The 22,235-nt window shown below is 56.1% G+C and overlaps 1 protein-coding gene and 1 long non-coding RNA gene across 4 annotated transcripts in view; one reads left to right on the forward strand and one right to left on the reverse strand.

Moving 5' to 3' along the window:
- Nucleotides 1-4,842: 4,842 nt before the first annotated feature.
- LOC111561427 lies at nt 4,843-12,705 on the forward strand. Its single transcript, XR_002744051.2, has 2 exons — nt 4,843-4,993; nt 10,042-12,705. It is a non-coding gene; the product is annotated as an uncharacterized LOC111561427 (long non-coding RNA).
- The window catches only part of SULT4A1 (sulfotransferase family 4A member 1), a 38,106-nt gene continuing 22,081 nt past the window's right edge, over nt 6,211-22,235 (reverse strand). Inside the window, exons 5-8 of one of the 3 annotated variants that reach the window (XR_002744050.2) lie at nt 20,993-21,087; nt 14,900-15,038; nt 13,601-13,733; nt 10,630-12,211 (exon numbers count right to left, since the gene is read on the reverse strand). Coding sequence is in view for 2 of the 3 variants with exons in the window: in XM_023257577.2 (XP_023113345.1) it covers nt 12,099-12,211; nt 14,900-15,038; nt 20,993-21,087 (347 nt within the window). In the remaining variant the exon portion in view is untranslated. Of the gene's footprint in view, nt 6,491-7,113; nt 7,259-10,629; nt 12,212-13,600; nt 13,734-14,899; nt 15,039-20,992; nt 21,088-22,235 lie in introns of those variants that run through there. The other 2 variants (XM_045062487.1, XM_023257577.2) reach the window with 2 other exon arrangements.

A 22,235-nucleotide genomic window follows, 5' to 3' on the forward strand; every position in this document is an offset into this window, starting at 1 on the left:
AGTAAATGGCACCACTCAAAGCAGGAAACCTTGTCTTCCCTCGGCAAGATCATTGCCTCACCCCCCACCCCCACCCCGCCCCGCCACATCTAATCCTTCAGCAAAGTCTTCTTGGTTCCATTGCCAGAATATGTACACTGTGATCTCACTCATCCATTGTCACAGCCTCACCAGCACGACCCCACCTAATGACAAAATGTAGACAGAGCGTTTCCTGTGGTTCCCAAGGGAATGGCAAGGCAGGGTCAGCAGGCTTAACATTGGCTACTTGGAGTAATGTTGGCAAGATCTTTACTATCTGTAGAAATTGGCTAACCTTGGGAGGGACAGTCACTCCAGTGTGAGCAAGGCCCCGAGATGGCAAAGCATCAGGAAACAGAAAAATTTTTAAAACAGAAAAAAAACATGTCTAACCATTCATCTGTTGATGGGCACTATCAACTTGTTTCTTTGGGCTGCAATCAATAATGCTGCCATGAACATTGGCATACGAGTCTCTGAGTCCGTCTTTTCAATTTTTAGGGGTGTATTTCTCGGAGTGGAATTACTGGGTTACGTGGCAATTCTCAGTTTAACTTTTACAGGAATCACGAACTTTTTTCCACAATGGCTACAGCATGTTACAGTCCCATCAGCAGTGCACGAGGATTACGGTTTCTCCACATCCTCACCAACATTTGTCATTTTCTGGTTTGGGGGTTTGGTTTTATTCCGATGACAGCCATCCGTAGTAGCCTGAGGCAGCATCTCGCTGTGGTTTTGACTTGCATTTCCCTAACGAGCAGTGATGTTGACCATCTTTTCACATGCTCATTGGCCATTTGTAGGTCTTCTTTGTAGAAATATTTATTCAAGTCCTTTACCTATTCTTAATGAGGTTGTCTTTTTATTGAGTTCTGGGAGTTACGTGTTCTGGATATTAAACCCTTATCAGCTGTGTCATTTGCAAATATTTTCTCCCATTCTATGGGTTTTCTTTTCATTCTCTTGATAGGGTCTTTTCACGCACAAAAGTCTGTAACTGTGCTGAAGTGTATTGATTTTTTGAATTCCCTTTCTCATAGTGTATTGTTCATATATAGGAAGATCGTTGCCTCTCTGTATGCTGACTTTATAGCCAGTGACTCTTATGGATCAGTTCCAGCTAATGCTAAGCATCTTTGGTATTTTTAACTTGCACCATCTTGTGTGCGTGACCTGCAAATGACTTTTATTTTTTCTTCTCTCATCCTTGTATTTTAGATTTGTTTTCTTTTTATTTTTTTAATGTTTTATTTATTTTTGAGACAGAGAGACAGAGCACGAGCAGAGAAGGGGCAGAGAGAGACGGAGACACAGAATCCAAAGCAGGCTCCAGGCTTCAAGCTGTCAGCACAGAGCTCCCTCCACACAGGGCTTGAACCCACAAACTGTGAGATCATGACCCGAGCTGGAGTCAGATACTTAGCCGACTGAGCCACCCAGGTGACCCTAATGTGATGAATTTTTAATGTTGAAATTTCTTTGAGTTCCAGGGGTAACTCTTTACTATTTTATATATCACTGGATTAAATTGGCTAATGTTTATTTAGGATGTTTGTCTATTTGACACCCCAAGTTTTATTGGGTTCACGGCCACACACACATTCATTTACGTGCCACCCGGGGGCGACTTCTGCTCTACGGTGCGGAGTGTAGCCGGTGAAGCGTAGGCTGTGTGGCACACACGTTGACTCTCTGGCCCTTTGCAAAAACTAGTTTGCCAGTCTCTGGTCATTGTCATGAGAGGCAGTGACCAGCGACTTCCCTTTCTCTGTGATGCTCTGGTCAGATTTTAATACTGAGGTTATACTGGCCTCAGAGTAAGTTGGAAAGTGCTTCCACTTTCCCGGCTCTCTCAAAGCTCATGTGATATTTGCGTTTGGCTTCAATGTGGGGGGAAATTCACTGGCAAAGGTATTTTGTCCTAGAGTTTTCTTCGTGGGAGGTTTTTAATAATTGGTTTAAGTTCTGTGTTACTTATAAGACTATTCAGATTTTCTGTTTCTTCTTGTGTCCTTTTTGGCGACTTATGTTCTCCAAATACTTTGTCTAGATCATCTTAATCGTCAAGCTTATCAGCGCAACGTTGTTTATAATGTCCCCTTACTACAGGGTCTGTAGGATCTAGGGTGGCCAACCACCTTGCTTGCCAGGGGGTGGAGGGGTTTCCTGAGACATGAGTCTTTCAGTGTAGACCTGAACAGTCCAGGCAGATTGGGACGGTCAGATCCAAAGAGACACCTTATCTTTTTTTGGTTTATCAATTTTATTAGCCTTTTCAAAGAAAATCGCGTCATTGATTTTTGCTCGTTATTTTTCCTTCTTTCTTTCCTTTGGATTTAATTTGCCGCTCTCCTTTTCCTAGCATCTTGATATGAATATTTAAGTCACTGGTTTTCACCCTTGTTTCTTTCCTAGGTCGTGTTTAAGGCTCGAAATCCCCCTCTAAGCATGAATGTACCTGCATCCTCCAAACTCTGATAGGATAGATCTTAATTAGCATTCAATTCAAAATCTGGCTTGAATTTCCATGGCGATGTCTCCGTTGACCCATGGTAGTACAGAGCTGTGTTAAATTAGAGACATTTGGGCATTTTCTAGCTGTATTTTTGTTATTGATTTCCGGCTTAATTCCACTGTGGTCCAAGAAACACAAAGGTAAGATTTTGGTTTATTGAAATTGTTTGAGACTGACTTTCTGGCTCACCGTATGACCAATTGTGGCAAATGTTAACACTCTTTTCTGAGGGAAAATTATAGGTGAAAAACTGGTAGCTGGCTGTGTGAGCAAACTGTTTAGTAGGGACTTAATAAATGTCCTTTGAGCTGATCTGAACTCAATTGTGAAGCATATGATTGGGGCAACATAGCCAAGAATCAGGAAACTGAAAATCCTTATTTCCTTGAATACGGATGATTTTTTTTTCATGTATTTAAGTGACTAAATCAATCTGACATGAGGGGCACCTGGGTGTCTCAGTTGGTTAAGCATCCGACTTCGGCTCAGGTCATGATCTCGCGGCTCATGAGTTTGAGCCCCACATGGGGCTCTGTGCTGACAGCCCGGAGCCCGGAGCCGGCTTCAGATTCTGTCTCCCTCTCTCTCTGCCCCTCTCCTGCTCATACTCTGTCTCTCTCTGTCTCAAAAATAAACATTAAAAAAAAATCTGACATGAGGTTTTGTCGTATAATTCTCTTTTCTTTTCCTTTTTTTCTTAAGAGCATCTTCACTCCAAAGCTTTTTCCCTGCTCCTGGAAACTTTTCACTTCCACGCAAAGAGTTAACTTAGGTGTTTTGTTTTTAACAAGATCTCAATTCACCTCATTTGTTTATTGTCCTGAGAAGTCCATAAAAGCCTTTAGATCCCGCGTGATCTTTGTTCACACAGACCAGAGTTCTATAATGTGATGGTGGCCCCAAGGAGTTTGTTGGAGATTTTCGGTCTTCCTTGACCATACCTTCCAAAGAATGCTGCCAGCTCCCTTAGATGTCCTACAGTGGGTCTCCTTTCAACAGGGCCGAACCTATCACCTTGTCCATGATACCTTCCAGCATCATTTAAATGTATAACGCTCCCTGCCCAAGAAACTGCTACAGTCTCCACTACTCATTCCCATGCAGGAATCTGCTGCTCAAAACCTTTTGTGATAATCTGGAGAAGCAAGCCATGGGAAGTTGTGGCGAAAATATTTTCACACTTACAACATCCAGCAGACAGCTCATTCCGTCAGCAATCAGGAGGAAACCTGGGATCGTGGAGAGCTGTGTGGCAACAATCCTCTGTCCCTCCCTCCAGGTTTTGAGTGCTCATCACAATGGCGTACGCCTTGGAGACTGGGCACTAAGACGGAGCCTGGAATTATTTCACAGTCATCAATCATGAGGTTATAAACGGAGGTTACGCCTTCAAGAGGAGAAATACACAGCAGGAGCTGATTAACCCCTAAGAAGTTAAGTACTATTTTCCGCCTGGTCTATCAGTAAAGAAGGAGGGAACAGCAAACACAGGGCATAGATACATGATGCATCTAAATGGGGGCTGAGGACATCCCTGGGAAATCTGCTACGAGAGATTTCTCTGACTACTGTCCTTTTCACGGCCTTGTAAGATGGACACCAGAGTCTCCTGAGCTGCCCTTCAAAGAAAAATAAAGAAAGAAAAACAAATGAGGGTATAAGTAGCTCCTTTGGAAAAGCTACCGTGGTTCTTTTTTTCCTTTACTAAAATAGATGCTTTCTCTCTGATCTTTACCTTGACAGCTGATGCAGCTTCGCATTTTAGTACAACCAGCCAGAAGCTAAATTGTATTTTTTCTTTTCTTTCTTTCTCTTTTCTTTCTTTCTTTCTTTCTTTCTTTCTTTCTTTCTTTCTTTCTTTCTTTCTTTCTTCTTTCTTTCTTTTTTAAGGAGAGCATGCGTCAGGGAAAGAGGCCGAGGGAGAGAGAGAAAAATCTTAAGCAGGCTCTCTGCTCAGCGCAGAGCCTGATGGGGGCTCGATCCCACGACCCTGGGATCATGACCTGAGCCGAAATCAAGAGTCAGATGCTCACCCGACTGAGCCACTCAGGCGCCCCTAAATTTTACATTTTAGATACTGTCACTACAAATAATTGATCACTCTTTGTAAACAGGGGGTCATTCTCGTACCTACTCTAGGATTGCACGTGGAGAAAGACTGTGCAGGCCCCGTGTAGCCTTTTCGCCTGCTTTCGTGCCCCTCCGGTGTGCTGATCCACTCGTGAGCTCAGTTACGGGCTGTCTCCTTTCGCGGAAACAGGGATCGAAATCCACTTACCTTGCTCCTGAACAAGATTCCGCGGTGTAGAACCCCGGCACTTAGAATCTTAACGCATCCCGCCCCCTGAACATTCCGTGACAGTAACGGCCCACCCTCCGGAATAAACCAGCAGCTCGAAGCTAATTTCATGTCCCATACATCTGGGCAACCTGCAACCCCCCCGCCAATCACAGGTAATTCTCTTCCCTAAGAGCCAGGGTCTTGCGGCAGCTTGTAATTAGTGCTGTTTAGCATTTAATTTGCCTTCCGTTCGGGAACAAGCACATACGGATGATGTGATAGGAACGGAGCGCCGCACTCAGCCGAGCGGTGAGAAGACGAACGGGCACCGTCCCTCCTTCCGTCGACTTGGGGCTGTGAACGGAGTCTTTGGCCAGGAAACCTGAGAAGTTACTCAGATGTTTTCTTAACAAATGCAAACCAATATACGATCACAGGGGATTATCACTCCTTCGGAATTCAAGGCTCTAACGCCTGGCACGCTCCCTTCTGAGAATTCTGAGAATGGTGGTGACGGGACATAGCAGTCCCCCATGCTCCGGGCTGAGGGTGCTTCTGGCCTTCGCCCCTGAGGGGGGGCCCAAGTGGCGTAGAGACCCCGGACAGAGGCAGCCACCAGCCACTGAAAGTCAGTCCGTCTGACATGACCAGGAGCCCTCCTGATGTCTGGTAAAATCAGAGGGGGCGCCTGGGGGGCTCAGCCGGTTTAGCATCTGACTTTGGCTCAGGCCATGATCCCACCATTCGAGTTTGAGCCCCGCATCAGGCTCTGTGCCGACAGCTCAGAGCCTGGAGCCTGCTTCGGATTCTGCGTCTCCCTCTCTGTGCCTCTCTCTCTCTCTCTCTCTCTCTCTCGAAAAATAAACATTAAAAATTTTTTAAAAGAAATAGCAGGAAAGGCTTTTCCATGAGGCTAAATGGTCCATGAGAAGAGACCGTTGGAGAAGAGAGTGTCGGGCGTGTAGGTCAGGGCCCCTGAGCAGCACAGCCAGGCCAGAGGGGGCCTGTGCGGCGAGTAACAAATGACGTGCTTGCAGAACAAGGACCTGTGGAGGGGCGGCTGAATTCAGCAGACAGTGGGAGCGTTCCAGTCATCAAGGTTTCACTGACCGACCACCTCTCAGGAAGCTAACTTCTTTACCCCCAGGAAGAGACATGACCACCCTCAAGAAGCAGATGGTCACTGGGCACCAGTGAGGGCCAAAGTAGCAGCCCTGGAAGTGGTGGGAGAGGGACATCGGGGCCCTTGGATTAGGACCCCACCTGTACTGAGCTCAAAGCCTAAATCGGCATCACCCACGTTGAGGAATGGCAATCCGGGCAGAGGGGAACAGCCTAAGTGGACACAGAGGTCCAAACGGCCAGTCGTTCTTGAGCACAGTGAGATGGGTTCCTAGCCACTAATTGTATTTGGGATTTGTTTTTTCTGGAAATCACACATACCATGGAGTATAAAAGGGGAGAACTGAGAGACAGGAACACTAGGGGGAAAACAAGATTTCAACCAATCCACTTAAAAGTTTTTTGAGGATGCATAAATTGGAGGAGAGAGAGAGTCTTGCTGGCTCCGTTGAGAGTCTCTCCTTCTGCAGAGATGGCCTCGCTTGGGTATTTTAGGACTTCTGTTCCCAGCTGGCGCTCAACGCCATGGAGATATGCAAAGATGACAACTGTGAAGAGAAGAAAAATGCATTTTCTGGTTGATTTTTATATTTTAAACACATTTCGCATTCTCTGGTGCTTGAAGAATGCTTTTAATAGAGCACAGACTCCTTCCGTCAATGGTGAGGGACAGATTTAGGGACTGTGGCTCAGACATCCGGTGCCAACTAGCTTGCAGGGATCCAAGCGTGAGAATCAAGTTGTCATCTGATGTGTAGATTTGGCAAAGGCTCAGCGCGCCTTGGCGATGGCGCCCGCGGGCCCAAGCTTGGGTGGCAGGTGCACCGTGACGGGTTCTCTCTGCCCTCGCCGCAGAGTCCATGGCTGGCTCAAAGTTCACGGTCTCCCCCACTCGTCAGCTCCTCCTGGGTGGAGTTGACAGACGGTTTGACCGCCTAAGAGTCACAGACTGTTCGCACTGGGTGGAGCGTCGAGACCCCTGGGCTGAGACCTCCCCATTAGGAGGTGAAAAGGGGCTTCCCCCCGTGGTCCCGGCGACACCCGAAATCGGGACCGGGTGCCCAACCCGGTCTAGCGTATCTTATTTCTTCCCACCTGCCGTGCCTCCCGCTGGCCCCTGCCCTACCTACTCCCACCTGGTTCCAGACCCGGCCCGCGGCCCTCCTCTTACATTAAGCAGTCCCCCCGCTGTCCTTGGTGTCACCTCTCCGTAGCGCCAGCTCTCCGCACCACGCCTTTGCTTCCCGTTTGCCGAGGCGACGTGCGTGTAAACGGGGCTGGGTTCCGCTGCGTGTACCAGGCAAGCTCGCTGAGCCCTGAACAAGCGGAAGAGACCTTAGAGACTGTTTACAACAAAACATCCATTTGGGAGAGACGGATCCTGAGGCTGAGAGAAGGCAGGTGGCTCGCCTGGGTCACGCAGCCAAACACAACTGAACCGGGACTCTAGAGCCGGGGTCCTCAGATCCCCCACCAGGCGTCTCTCTGTAGGTATCTATCTGAGTGGGAATGAGAGCAGGGTCCCCAGAGGACGTAACAGTGGGGTAAATTTGCAGGGGAGAGGCACTGACATCGGGTGTGTCTCCGGGACCCCCACCGGGGCATAGAGTAGATGCTCAAAAAACACCAAGGAAGGAGAAAGGAAGAGGGAGAAGCGTGGCCACCGAAGGGTCGATGCAGTTCTCAGGGGTCCTGTGTTTCCGGGCTTTGGGACAGAGGGAGGACAGGGGAAGTATGGGCACCAGACAGTCCATCCCCCAGTTACACCGACATTTGGGAAGCCAGTGAGTGGTCGGGAAGGATGTTCTGGAAGAGGAGGACACCACGGCCCATTGGCAGTAAAGAAAGAGGTGTATAGAGGTCGGGGCAGAGGCCCAGTGGGGTAGTTCAGGGTCAGGAGGCCAGCCTCGTTCTTGTTTGGGAAGACACAGCCTCTGAGGGCGCAGCCAGGAAGGTACAGGGCAGATGGCTCTCAGAAAAAGCAAAATCCACTCTGACCATGAAAGATGTCACTCCCTTAGCAATTTTAGGCGCTGATTATATGTCAAACTCCAACCTAGGGAAAGACACAGCACGGCCCTGCTTTCGGCGTGGCACTGTCCATGGGGGGTGGGGGAGACAGCTGTAGAACAGTGAGGTGGGCGGGATGAGAGAGGAAAGCAGGGGGCACCAGGGAGCAGCGGGGATGCTCACAGGCGAAGGCAGGGCTGGGGGTCCCAGCAGGCGGGGCCAGGCCAGGGCAGGGGCCGGAGGACGTGGCTGGACAGCACTGCCAGCAACGGAACGGCTGTCCCCAGAGGTGGCCAGCTTGTCAGGGACGGGAGGTCCGGCTGTCAGAGACGTCGGTGTCGGTGGGTAAGGCTGGATCCTCTGACCGACGAAAGTGCCACCCCAGTCTGCAAATGCTCGTTCTACAATGAAGGGTGGGCAATAATGCTGCACGGGAGGGGCTGGGACCAAACGCTACAGGAGAGCGATGGGCACCCGAGGACCTGACCTCCACCCATTTCAAACAGCAGTCACCGCTCAGGTGGTGGGAAAACTGTCCCGCACTTGGGACCTCCCAGGACAGACACTGGGCGCCCGGCCTGTATCCCCAGGGCTGAGGCCACAGGAGGGAGGGAGGGAGCGAGGGAGGGACCTCCGGCTGTGGCCTGAGGAAGTCTGCTGGCGGAGGGGGCGTGGCCACCAGGGGGGCGGTGCTGATGCTCCATCCCGTGGCCTGAGAAGGGCGTGGCGGGGGGGCGTGGCCACCAGGGGGGCGGTGCTGACACTCCATCCCGTGGCCTGCGAGGGGCGTGGTGGAGGGGGCGTGGCCACCAGGGGGGCGGTGCTGATGCTCCATCCCTGGTCCGAAGCCACCACCTCCTGTTAGGTCCCCGCCATGAAGGGGGTATGGACGAAGATGGTCTCCACTGTGTAAATTGCGACACCGGGTCAAACCAGTGTGGCTGACCTGCTCCTATGGGAGGGCCAGTGAATCTGTGCTGGGAAGCCCTTCCTGGTCCCCCCTCGGATGAAGTGATGGGGGCGCGTGGAGGGAAAACAGATGGCGTGTCCCAGATGGCCCAGTGTCGAGCCAGGCCAGCACACACACTGCCGCGGGGCTGCGGCCAAACGCTACTACTTGGGAGTAAAGCCCTCTCTGCTGGTCCCCCAAATGCTTGTCGCAATCTTGTTGGTCTGTGACCCTGCCGTTTGGGAATCCCGCGGCAGCTGTCCGGTCAAGTCCGCAGTCTTCCCCGGCCGCTCTCACCTCCTCCACCCGTCCGGGGCCCCCTCGCAAGCTGCACGGCACCTGTGCCTCGAATCATTTTGCCCTCGTCTTAGCTCCAAGGGCCCCAGGCAGGAACTGTAGGTAATGTGCAGACCCTCACACACGCCGCCCACGAACACGTAGAGCCAACTACTGGGTCAGAAGGGCCCTTGGGATCATCTGAAACAGCCCCCCACCCCTCATTTTGTGACTGAGTGACTCACACAGCCAGGAGAAAGGCCTTGTAATCCATTTGCTGTCAGGGGGCTTTTAAAAATGCAAACCGGTCAGTGTCCCTTTGATTAAACCCTCCTGTGGCTTCCTAGTTCTTAGGACAAAACCCAAACTCCCGTGACCTGTAAGGCCCTCGGTGAGTTGGCTCCTGGCTACCCTCCAAAACTGAGTTCCGGCCACACCAGCCTCCTCTCGCTGCCCAGCCCCCTCCCTGCCCTCCCCACCCACTCCTGGGCCCCCCACCCCAGAGGGCCTCAAGCCTGGTCCCCTCGCTTCCTCCTGATCTCGGCTATCACCGGGTCCCTTGGAGTCCTCTCGAGCTTGACCTCACACAGGTTTTGTGACGGGGGTGTCATCTCCTCCCCAGAGAGGAACACCATGCAGGCCAGGCCCTTCTGTGCTCCCGGCCGTACCCCCAGCGCCTACAGCAGCCCCGGGGCATCGTAGGTGCTCAAGTGTTTACTGAATAAACGAGTCCAAGAAAGGAAGTGAAAGCAAGTCTGCAGGGATGGGGAGACACTTGGTAAATCAGCACTTTGATTACACGGTCCCGCCCTGCTGCTTGATTCGCCCACTTTGCCTTCATTTGCTTTATTTGCTTTATTTCAGGTGCTTGACAAATGGGCTGGGAGCAGACCCTCTGGGGCAGCAGACTGCATACTCCACTGACTAACTTGGGGCCTGGGATCCAGGGTAATTTCAGAGACCAACATCAGTTCTGGGGTTCCACCCGAGTCCTAAAGGAAAGGTCCCGTCTGAAAAGAAATGTGCTTTCCAGAAAGCCCCAGCTTTATCAGGTAAAACGATGTCCTGGATTTTCCTGCCAGCAGGAATCAGGAAGGCAGGCTCTGGAATTCAAAGCGGTCGAGTGTGGTCGAGTGCAATCAGCCGGGTCGGTCTCAACACACCGCCGTGCGCCGCGTGAAACACGGGGTCTCCCCGGGCAGGCCCCACACACCCCGATCTCCTTTTCCCCAGCCCTCCTTTCGGCCCGTAAGTGATGCCAAAGGTGACCGGACAAATAGCGAGGGGGGATTCACCGCCTGGAAGGTCTAGAGCGGAGAGAAAGAGCCAAACCAGCGTGGGTCTGAGACCCTCGGCGGCCAACCCCGGGGACCGGGTGTCAGCGGGGCTCACAGTCGCGACTGCCCTGGAAGGCTACCCCTCTGCACTCATCAGCACGCGCTCAACACGAGGCATGGGACGTGTCTTTATTAAAGATGCAAGCAAGCACAGACAGATCATGTGTGGTGCTCAGTAATATCCATACAGTACTAAAAATAGAAAAATAGAAAAGAAATTTCACAGAAAGCAGCCTCCCTCACAGATACACAGAAAAGGCGCAGCCAAGCCCACCATGCAATGCCGCATAAAACACCGGCGTGTGTCTGCACCTCTTCCAAGACAGCAACACAGCACAGAGACCCTTACACGTGGTGGCGACCCTCCAGCCACCACCGGGGGCGCCTGCCGGCCACGTAAACTTCCAAGACGACCCCGGTCCCGCCGCGGCGGCAACACGCACACCGGCGGCCGGCCCGGCCGCTGCCTGGCCGCGTCTCATCGCTTCCCCAGCCAAATGCGGGCCAGACGACGAAGCAAGGGGTGGGGCGGTGAAGACATCACCTGTGCTCCCGCAGACACACTGGGGTGCAAAGGCCGTGCGCCCGCAGGTATACTGGGGTGCAAAGGCGAGACGGCCAACCAGTCTGAGTGAAACAGGGCGTTGAACCTGCAAAGTGGCTCTCCCGTGGCCGGGAGCCTCGGGCGCACACAGAACAGACTGGCCGATGAGCGAGTCTGAGGAACTTACTATGGAGCATCTGCTCGCCAGCATAAAGAGCTCTCTGCCTCAGGGAACGAGAGTTCGGGGAAGGAAAACTCAGACTCCACGTACGCTCGGTCTCTGCGGCAGGTTCTCCGGGCACCGCGTGAGAGCCCGTCGGCCGGCCTCCCCGGCAGGTTCCCTCAAGGAACGTTCTGTTGGTTCCTCCGTATGGGGTGTCTGAGGCCACCCGCTGGGAGGCCCTGGCAGAGGGCCATCCTCCCTGCAGATGCCGAGCGGACGGTCCCTGCTTTGTTTCAGGAAGGTTACAGAGCACTGAACTCATCGAAAGGAACAGCGGCCCCCACACACCCAACTCCTCCTGTGTCTTCACCTCCGAACCGGGTGAGAACAGAACGGCTGTGCCATACAGAACAGAACTACAAAAATAAAGAGTCAACCCTGAGATCTTCCTACCATTTGGGTGTGGCTCGCTCCTGAGTCCCCTCGGAAATGAACTTCTATTTGGTTTACTGACATTTATTTAGATTTCCAAGTGAAAAGCTCTATAAAATACAATAAATAATGTGGGGTTGTAAAAGGCAGACGTTCTAGCTGCGTATGTTACAGACTCTATACTTATGATACAGGCCGTCAGAACCGCCAGCTTTACAACGCTTGTGGTCGCACACGGAGAGACTTCAAAGCCCAAAGGCGACACGGCTGCTCCGGAGGGGAAGCAGGGCCCCCTCTTCCTCCGGCGTCTCGGCCGTTCCCTCCCTCCCCCGGGCCTCACGCTGCTTCCGGAGTTCGTCCAGCAAGGAACAAATGAGTGCATACGGGACTTTTAGCTAGTAGAGCGTCTGGGTGCTGTGAGCATGCAAGTTTGCCGTCGCCGTGATTATAAATAAAAGTCAAACGTCAGGTCACACTTCCCCATCTTCTGTTTGTACACCAAGTCAAACTTCTCGTTCATGGAGACAGTGAAGATGTCCTTCCACAGCCCGACTCTTCCTGCAACACAAACGAGAGCAGAGTGTGCTGAATTCACTCGCCGCCGGGCCAGATACCGAACCAAAGGGAGCCTTGGAAATGGTTCTGGAAGGTTCCAGATCTATTTCTGGACCCTTCTGAGCTTGGCCTAGCGGGGGCAGGACAGGCCACCTGAACCCGTTTCCCTGAGGCTGGTCATCCTGGTGTCCCTTCCCTGCTGGGTGGGGCCCACGGGCACGGATACGCAGAGCCGAGGCTCGCAAGCAAGGCCTCGGCCCCTGTTCCCTGGCGGATGCCCGGCACCCAGGCACAGGGCGGGGGATTCACAACACCCTGGAGGACAGTCAGTCTCCGGGGAGCAGATCTGCTGCTCTAGGCATCGTGTGGACTTGGGTCCTCTGTGCCAGCATTATTCACTCGACTCGACAGCTCCGCCAAGTTGGCATTTGCTTGTGGAGAATTTAAAAAGGAAAAAAAGAAAAAATCATCCAAAAAGACAGAACCTTTCATGGTGAGCAGGAGGCCTCCTGGCTGGGTCAAGGGTGAAGATTTTGAGAAGCCCGCCCCTGCAACCTTGGGGAGGACCTTAAAGGGATCAGAAGACCCCACTGGAAACGCACTTGCACAACTAGACGCCGAGTGTGTGCTTCGCCCACTCAGCCCCGCGTGGGTCGCGGGCGATCTCCAGTCACTCTTTGCAGCTCCGGCTCAGGCAAGGGCTCGATCAAAACACAAGACCTTTCCTGGCAGGCGTGCAGGGGCACGGAGCCCGCCGACCAGCGAGCAGGTACGGGCTACCCGTTCACTCATGAAGTCTTCGGGGAAAGAGAGCTCAAAATGCCTCCCCGAAGCCACTGAACTCACTTTCCTCGTGACCTACAAAATCTCCGGCTGGTCTGGTCAAATGTGAACGGTGACCGGGAGGGCGGCAGGAGTGGGGGGTTCTAAGCCCCCATCTCCAGGGGCCGTGAAGGCCGTCACCGGGGCACTGCCATCATGCTTTGGAGTAACACAGCCTCGGGGGACAGAAATGCTCATTTAGAATTCCTTTCCGTGTCAGCATCTCTGAGATCGGAGCTCTGACCGTCTCCAGCAAACAGACTTCGTTAGCTCCGTTATAACAGAAGCCCCTGTCCTGGCAGGACCTCAAGTATGAAACTGCAAGCCCGCCAACGCTGAGCCAATAGATCTGCCACGACGAGGATTTTTCTCGTCGGTAATGCAAAATCAGACATCAGTGTCGGCGAGGAAAAAAAAAAAACCAAACGGGAGAGGCTGTTCTTGCTACCCTCTAATGATACCTAAGGGACGAAATTAGAAGCTTCTAGACCAGCCACACTGTAAATATATTTTTCCACGATTATTTTTCTCAGCTGAGGCAGCTGAGAGCTCATCAAAGGAGTCACCCACCTGGTTTAGGGTTTGGAATCAAGACAGTGCAATATATGCTGTGATATGAATCAAATTTAAGCAACGCAGCTGTCTGCTCAAGCCCTACGTTCTCACCAACGCAAGGAGGTCTTCTGAGCAAAGAGGCAATGTGCTAAAAGAAAACAAAATCAAAGAACTGAAATAAAGCAAAACCAAGGTAAACAATGATAAAGCAAACACATCAGAAGGAGCATATGGGCACGCAGTATGTTCTCGCCACTTCGTTACCACGCAAACGAACCAAAAGGGGTATTTTGGAGAAGGTCACATCCAAGGATAACAAAACACAGCAAAAGCAAAACTAAAAAAAGAGCAAATAAATTTTAAATAATAAATATTTGTGAAGATGCAGCCAGGGAAATAATCCGCGAGGCACTGCGGTTTCGGTCGACTGCTCTGCCTTTACAGGAGGGCTCTCCCCGCCTGACCTTGAGAACGGCCGCCTCGGGCCGCCCCGGTCTAGAGGAAGGGCACAAAGCTGGAGGGGCCCCTCCGCAGGACGCGCCGCAGCGCGCGGCCCGCGGCGCCAGCCCAGGTAGGCCCGCGCGTCCAAGATGCGCAGCTGGCTCCAGCCGCACTTCCGGGCCGGCCCCTGGAACATTCCGTCACCTGCGGACGCTCTGAATTCACCCAGCTGGGAACCAGAGGCAGGTCTGCGGCACCCAGCGTCACGGGCAATTCACACTTGCCAAGAGGGTGGCTGCCGTGGCCACAGCCACCAACCGGGGGACAGGGCATTTATTTTAATGCCCGAGTTCTCCACGGTCAGGTGGCTTCAAATATCATGAGCCTTGAAGGACAGACAGCAGCCGGGGCGGACCCGGAGAGGGCTCCTTCCTGCCTGGACTGTGTCCTCCGCCTCAAGGTGCTTCAGGCCCGAGAGCCAGCTCTGTGCCAGGAGCGAGCGCCGGCCTCCGAGAAGCCCGCGCGGCACCAGCACCCACCGTGGGGACGGAGGGCCCATCCACAGGCCCCGAGCTTCGAAACTTCACAGCCCCGAGCCCTTCCCGGGCTCCACTGGGCGGGGTGTCTGGGAAGGCGTCTGCCTGAAACGTCCGCCCACAAAGCCCGGGACATCCCAGCCTTCTCCCCGTGACCTAAAAGGCCACCCGCACGGCTACAAGGCAAATGCCAGCAGAGGGCCCCGCGGGGCTCCATCCACAGCAGCCGGCTTTCGGATGGCCTTCTGGCCCTCACGGAGCAGAGGGCTCTGGAGAAACGTGGCCCGGGGCAGAGGACGCTGACGTGGGGGGCAGGGGGGAGGGGCCACGTGCGTACCCCGGCCCACGGGCAGGGCCTCGGCGTTGCAGCACTGGTCCACCAGCTGGTGGCAGTGCTCGCTCAGGGCCTCCAGCTGCGCCTTGTCACAGGACACCCCCAGGAATCTGGCCAGCTGCTCCACCATCGTCACCAGGTCCTGGAATACAAGAGCAGAGAGCAGGGGGCCCGTCAGAGGCAGCGCCTTTGCTGACCGAGCGCTCTGGGCCGATCACTCGCCAGGTGCTCTGTTCACACTTCCTAACTTAGTCCTCGAGACAAACCTGATGTTGGCCTGGTCTGGAAGTTAAAGCCAGGTTAAGAGATTGCCTGAGGGTGCCTGGCTCTCAAGGGGCCGAGCCGGAACTCAAACCCCAGTCGTCTGGGGCACCTGGAGCAGGCGCGAGGTCCTGGTATCGCGGTGGTCATTTTAAAACAGCACCAAGACAGGAAAACTCAGTTCAGAACCGTGCCAGGAGCCAGACCAGCAGACTCTCCCCTTCCCCTTCCGTCCACGCAATCAGCTGGAATCAGCTGGGAGAACAAGGTGGCACCTATGGCCCCCAGACAGGCCCCAGGGCCAGCCCCCCTCGCCAGGCAGGAGGAGCTGGCTTGGAGTAAAGATTCAGTTACGCCCGACTCCATGGACGGAAGCCCATCTCTGGCCCCAACGCTCCTCGCTTCTGGACAGTGACACTGTTAGCGACACAGCCTGGGTCTCCGGAGGGGCACGCACAGCCCCTCCCCATCACTGCCACTGTCTCCCTGGGAAATACCAAGGCACCGCATGGTCTCAATCTGTGCATGGCCAAATGCGCCCAGAACCCTGACCTGTCACCAGGCAGTCTCCAGGCTCCGCCAGCGTCCAAGTCCCGAGTTAGGAAAATGCTGGAGGCTGTTGCCTCCTTGATGGTTTATAAAGCATCACCACATTAAGGCCTCTGAGAAGGCCTGGGTAAAGAAACCCATTAAGTTTCTTTGACGCGGTATTTTGTAAACCTTAAAGAAAGAAAGGGTTCTGGGAGAGCTGGATTGAGTGTCAGCTCCTCTCTGGATTCCCAGGGTATTCCCCACTGGGCCCTGCGTCCTGCCCTCGCAGCTGACCCCCGGGGCAGGGGCTCCAACCAGGCAGGGGCTCCGACGCTCGGCTCCAAGCCCCGTGTGCAGGGCTCGGCCAGGATCGGAGCACACGAGACGTGAGAAGGAAACGGACTAGAAAGAGCTCCCCTCACTTGCCCTGCCACGCGGTAGCTCTAACTGAAAGGAAAAAAACAGCAACGGAGATTAGAGACAGCAGGCCCTCGGGGGAGACACCACAGGAGAGGGACTCGACAGAATCCAGGTGGGGACAACATCCGCCCGGCGGCGGAAGGTGCGGCCGCCTGCCACGAGCCGGCTCCCCGGTTATGAGACCGAGCCGTGCGGGCAGGCAGCGTCCCCACCGTGGGCCAGCTCTGGACGGCTGGCAGGGCTTCCCGAGCTCACTGCCCGCCCGCGAATTAGCGTGTCTGGTCCGCCGGTCACAGTCGAGACTGCTCACCTGTGGCTGGTGAGACCACCCCACCGATGACGACGGCAGGATTTGTGGGTTGACACGCTGGGGCAGCCGGCTGGGCGTCCGGCTCGCGGGCACAGCCCCCGGCGCCGGGGGGAGACGCAGAAGCCCCTGGGGGAGCGCACAGGGCAGAGAGAGCTCGGCTGCTAAGTATTCCCACCCAAGACGAGAACACGCCAGGCCCGTCCACGCTCCTGGAGCCCGATGACGTGCACCTGGGGCTGTTTTTTTTGGCGTAAGATGCAAACCACGTGAATTCCTAAAAATGTGACAGTTCTCTAATCTCTATTAGAGACATCCAGACCCTTACTGAGGTTTCTGAAAAAAGAGTAAGCGGTAGAAGTGAGGCCCTTGGGGGGCGCCCGGGGGGCTCAGTCGGTTGAGCGTCCAGCTTCACCTCAGGTCATGATCTCACAGCTCGTGAGTTTGAGCCCCGCGTCGGGCTCTGTGCTGACAGCTCGGAGCCTGGAGCCTGCTTCGGATTCTGTGTCTCCCTCTCTCTACTCCACCCCCACTCATGCTCTGTCTCAAAAATAAAATAAAAACATTAAAAAAAAAAAAAAAGTGAGGCCCTTGGCCACAGTAAATGCCATTTGGTTCCTCTGGCATTGGGAATGTGAGTCCCAGCTGAGAGGGGTGCAGGCAGGGCTGGGGGTCTGAGCTTCTTGCTGAGGAGGCCAGTGAGGCACGGCAGGAACCCTCACCTTTCAGGGCCTGGAACGAAGCCAGAGAAGCCAGGCACAGGTCTGTGGTGTAGCTGCTAAGTTATGTACGTGCTACGTCCCATTCCGTCATGGTTTAGTAACTAAAATAATGGTCAAGTTACTCATTGCGGAGTCACCCGAGGCTCCGGGAAGCCGCTGTCCGGGCCCTTGTGCGTGTGCACACAGCTGAACGGGCTCGGGGTTTCTCCTTGCACACCAGGCCTGTGGTGTGGGAGTGCACACCCATGGCACAGGCGGGCGCGAAGCACTCTGTGGAGCCGGCATGCCTAGTGCCCCCCCCCCCACCCCGCTCCCGGGTCGGTGCCCAGAGGAAACGAAAGCTTCTGTCTGCCGAGACACAAGCACGTTCACAGGACGTTATTATTCCTAACCACTGCAAATGGAAGCAACCCGAACGCCCGGCAACACCGGATGGCGAAACGAGTTGTGGCGTCTGGCGTGTCCCTGCCGCAACGGAAAACCACACCAACGGAGAACCAGCCTGCCCCACGAGGCACTGCCGAAGCTCAAAGCGTTACGCTGAGCAAAGGAAGGCAGACACCCGCGTATGTGCCACAGGACTCCGTTCATGGGAGGCTCAAAAACAAGCAGAATTAGCCGGAACCGACAGAGATAGAAGACTGGTCACCAACGGGAAGCAGAGGTGTTGACTGGAAAAAGCTAGAATGTTCTGGATCCCGATCTAGGTGATGATTACACAGACGTATGTGCGTAAAAAAAATCTATCAAGCTGTGGACATGTGATTTGTATACTGGACCGTATGCACTACACCTCCCTAAGATGTGAAAAAAGAACAATGACGGACATTCGCCGAGTGCTACTGACCTCCCGTGCGTGAGGCCCTGCTCGAAGATGATGCCGCCTGTGATCCTCTTATAACCCTGTGACGGAGGAGCGGTCTCATCTCCCGGCTTACGGGGCCCGGACAGGCCTCGACAAGAGCGGGTCCCACACCCAGGTCGGCACCAGGGAGAGGAGGGAGTCGGCTCCCGGAGGCCCCCCTCCCAGGCCTGCAGCCATCCGTAGACGCCTGGGCCTGGGAGACATGTGACGGCCTTGCTCACGTCTGGTGGTCGGGCAGGGCTGGCGGCTGGGCCACCATTCTTCTCCCCCGGCGTCGCCAGTGGGACGCTCGGGCATCTCACACGACGTCTACGAGGGCCAGCCCAGCACGTGAGCCCTCCCCCAGCTCCTGAGAGCGGCGTGCCCGGCCAGGCCTCCAAATTCGCATGGCCCGGCCCGGTGTCGGCATGGGAGGCTGCAGGAGGGCACAGACACTGGAGGCAGGACTCACGAGGGCCCCACGCCACCTGTTCCCCTTCTTGAGCTCGAGTCACGTGGCCTCCTGCTCGTGGCATCCCTGCTGGCCGTCCTGCGGTCCCCTCAAGTTCAACAAGGCCAAAAGCGAGCTGCCTCTTCATGCAGAGCCTGCTCCTCCTTCCGTGTTTCCAGTCAGATCTCTGTAGGATCAAGGCCAAATTCCACACCGTGCCCTGCCTAGCTTACCTAGTGTCACTGAGTCCCCTCCCAGTGCCTGTCCCCATCCCCACCACCAGGAACCACGTGGACTCTCCACATGAACTCTTTCGCCTGAGCCGTGGCCTTGGTCAGGACGCCGGGCTGCTCTGCCTGGAGCCGCCCTCCCAGGCTCGCTCGCTCGCTCACCGTCCCCTCATGGAGCCTGCGGCAGCCCACCCCAGGCGAGCCCCTCGATCCCTGGGCCTCCGGCTTCTTAACAAGGAGGAAGGGCTTCTGCCGCGAAGGCCACGTTTCCATCCACAAATGCGTCCTGAGAACTGTCACGCATCAGGCACGGACGTAAAAGCAGAAATAGGCACCGAAACTCCCAGCCCCGGTGGAGCTCACTCTGGTAGGGGAGACGGTGAGCAAAACACAGACACAGGTGACAAAGCACGGGGCGAAAGGGCGGACGCTGTGGATGGGGAGGGGCCGATTCAAGCGGGCATCGGGGGAAGCGTCACCAATGGCAACAGAGACCCAAAGAAGTGAGGGAGCGACCCACGCAGGTGGGGGATCGGACAACGTTCCAGGCAGGGCCACAGCAAACAAAGCCCCTGAAACAGAAGCCGGCCCCGCAGGTGGCAAGAACAACAAGCAGCCAGTGCGGAGCCAGACGCCCAGGCACCGGGCCGCTGAGTGAGACCTGACCTGCTCCCAGAGCGACGTGCGGCCGGAGGAGCACAATCTGACGGGCGCGCGCACCGTCAGAGCAGCCGCCGTGCTGCAGTCACACAGGGCGCGGGCCTGGGGGACACAGGGAGGCCGCCCGGGAGGCCGCGCGAGTGATGACCTAGGCTGGAAGTGATGCTGACCTGGACCACGGAGACTGGGGGCCGAGTGGTCAGATAGGGGCATATTGGGAAAAGAGAGGCCACGGGATTGGGAAGAGGGACACGAGGTGCGACGGGAAGTCAGAAGTTAAGGGTGACTCACGACTTTCACCTCAGGGACACAGATGGACCTGGCCGCCACGATCTCGCACAGAGGAGCTGCGGAGGATTTGAGGGGAAACCTGCAGTCTGGTGAGACTCCCCAGGCAGCCCTTCAGGGAGAAAGGTGCAGGGCGGCCAGTGGAGAGCGAGGGCGGGGAGGGTCCACGTCTGGCGGGCGGTCACCAGGGGAGGGAGCAGGGATGGCAAGAGACGAGAGCCCGGCCCGAGGCCCGAGGCCCGGGCGTACCACCGAGCACCCGGGAAGACAGCAGCCAGGGACACGGGACCGTGGGGCGTCCTGAGTGCCAGGGGGAGGGGGCGATCGCTGGTCACCTGCCGCCAGGAGGTCGCGCGGGACGACGTGGACGGAGACCGCGGGGCTGAGCCGTGTGGCGGACACAGGTGACCCTGACAGAGCAGCGTGGGGGTACAGGGGCGAGCCCAGCCAGAGCGGGCTCAGGAGGGGTGACAACTGTGAGGGGACCTGCGGCAAAGCGGAGCAGAGGAGCCAGGGAGGGAAGGGGCTTAGGGCAGGCTCGCCTTTCGTCCGTCCTAAAAAGGGGGAGCCGTCCAAACGTCCCTCCAGAGACGACGCGGCCCCAACAGAGAGGATAACGGCGTTCTAGAAGTAAGTGAGCCAACACACGTGCAAAGAACTTTGGATAAAACTCAGCACACGGTAAGGCCGTTAAAAATGTTAACGGCAGCGATGATGCGACACATGACTACGTGACGCGTGACACGGCAGGCCCTCCTTCCATTCGGCAAGCCCTCCAGGGCACAGGCACATCTCGCCTTCAACTGTTCCCACGCCACGGCGGAGCCCGGAACGTTCAGGCAACAACCACCTAGTGCCATTTCCTCCTCCACACCCGGTGTCGGGCACTCAGAAGCCCTCGCCCTGGGAGCCGCCGTGTCAGCCATCTGAGCGCTGCCCCTCTGAGGCAATCAGGCCACGAGAGACGAGAAATTCGGGCTCTGCCGTCTCAGCCCTTCTCCCCCCGTCACCTGTGGAGCGGGTGCCAGGAGGCAGCAGGGCGAGTCTGGCCGTCACCCTGCTCCCCCGGCCACGGCAGGCAAATCACGGACGGGGCTTTGTGAAGTGCACACCGTCCAACCCAGAAACTGCCCTTGGGGCCCGGGCCTGGGGGACGAGGGCAGGGTCCCACGTGCCAGCGCAGCCTAGAGACCGGTCGCCAGGATTCCGGGCACACCTGGAACACGGGAGTCCCTTCGCCCAGAAGCTGGGGGTCTCGGAGAGGCCGGGCCGCACGCTCCGGTCACGGCCGCCACGGCATTCAAGGGGCAGGCGGGCTCCTGCGGCAGGAGCCCAGGGGCGCAAGGCGCCAAGCCCGCGGCAGCCGCCCGCCCAGCACTCACCCGGTGCATGTCTTCATACTTGAGGAAAAGCACGTTCGAGTCCATGCGGTGCTCCCAGAACTCCTGCACGTGCTCAAACCAGGAGCCGTAACCCACTGCGGAGACAAGGAGACAGGTGAAATCACAGCCCCGGGGGAACCAACGTGCACAAGTGGGGTGGCCTGGCTCCCTGCCTTCCGGGAGGTTCCGCTCTTACTGGCCAACAGCTGTGGCCCAGGAAGGGGAGAACGAGCTCTCAGCTCCGGGGGCAGTCCCCCAGGTGAGCCCCTTCTCGAGTCCCAGACCCCCGGCTTTGTGTGCCAGTCTCTCCTGCCAACGGTCCTCGGCCCCTCCCCTCCCCCACCCCTGGACGCCCTGAAGACCTGACCACCAGGGACAAAGCCTCTGCTCAGCAGCGGGAAGGACGCTACCGGGCTCCCACGAGTTTCTGTTTAACACGAGGTCACCAGGAAGGGAGCCACGCCCGGCGCGATGGAGACACGCGGCCGGTCGGTTCCGCCGGGGGCAGGACAAAGTAGAGGCAGCTCTAAGAGCCGAGCGCGAGGCCCCGCCAGGCCAGAGGCCCACGGGCACAATGCCGGGCAGAACCAGGAAGTCGCCGGGAGCAGGAGGGCCAGCGTGCACTGACACACGAGGCCCACGCCCCACACCACAGCCCCCGCACTTTCCACACCCCTCAGGGCTTTGGTTTGCCACATGGGCAGGTGGGGGGCGGCTGCCAGTCCGTGCGGCCCCACTGCTTCGAAATGTTCTGTATAAACACCACGGATCCTCACCCGCTCCCTCAGCGAGAGGAGTCTTCCCGGGGGCCTTCCGTGTTAAATGGAGGAAGGCCTCAGCCAGAGAACTCGGGGCCCTGCCAGGCACCAAGGAGCAGCCCGGCCGGGTGCTAGGCGCCAGCCAGGAGCGCTGGCCACACTGCCCGTAGCCCTGCTCCCCCCGGGTGCCCATCCATCCCACAAACACTGGGCCCGTGGATCCCGCTTCTTGGGCTCAAATTGCTCCCAGCCTGTCTGGAGTCACCAAGAAGACTGGCGGCGAAGATACAAGCGACCGACACTGAGAGGGAGGCACTGTGACACGAGGCGCCCCGTCCCTCATGGGGACAGACCCGGGAGGGTGCATTAGGGCTGTGAATGGACTTAAAGGTGTAAGGACAGGAAGGCCATCAAGGTGGCTCAGAGCACAAGGTCAGACGGGACAGAGGGGGCACAGCGGAATGGCAAAGGACACGCCCCAGGTG

This window comes from Felis catus, chromosome B4 (assembly GCF_018350175.1).
Source record: "Felis catus isolate Fca126 chromosome B4, F.catus_Fca126_mat1.0, whole genome shotgun sequence".
Classification (NCBI taxonomy): Eukaryota; Metazoa; Chordata; class Mammalia; order Carnivora; family Felidae; genus Felis; species Felis catus.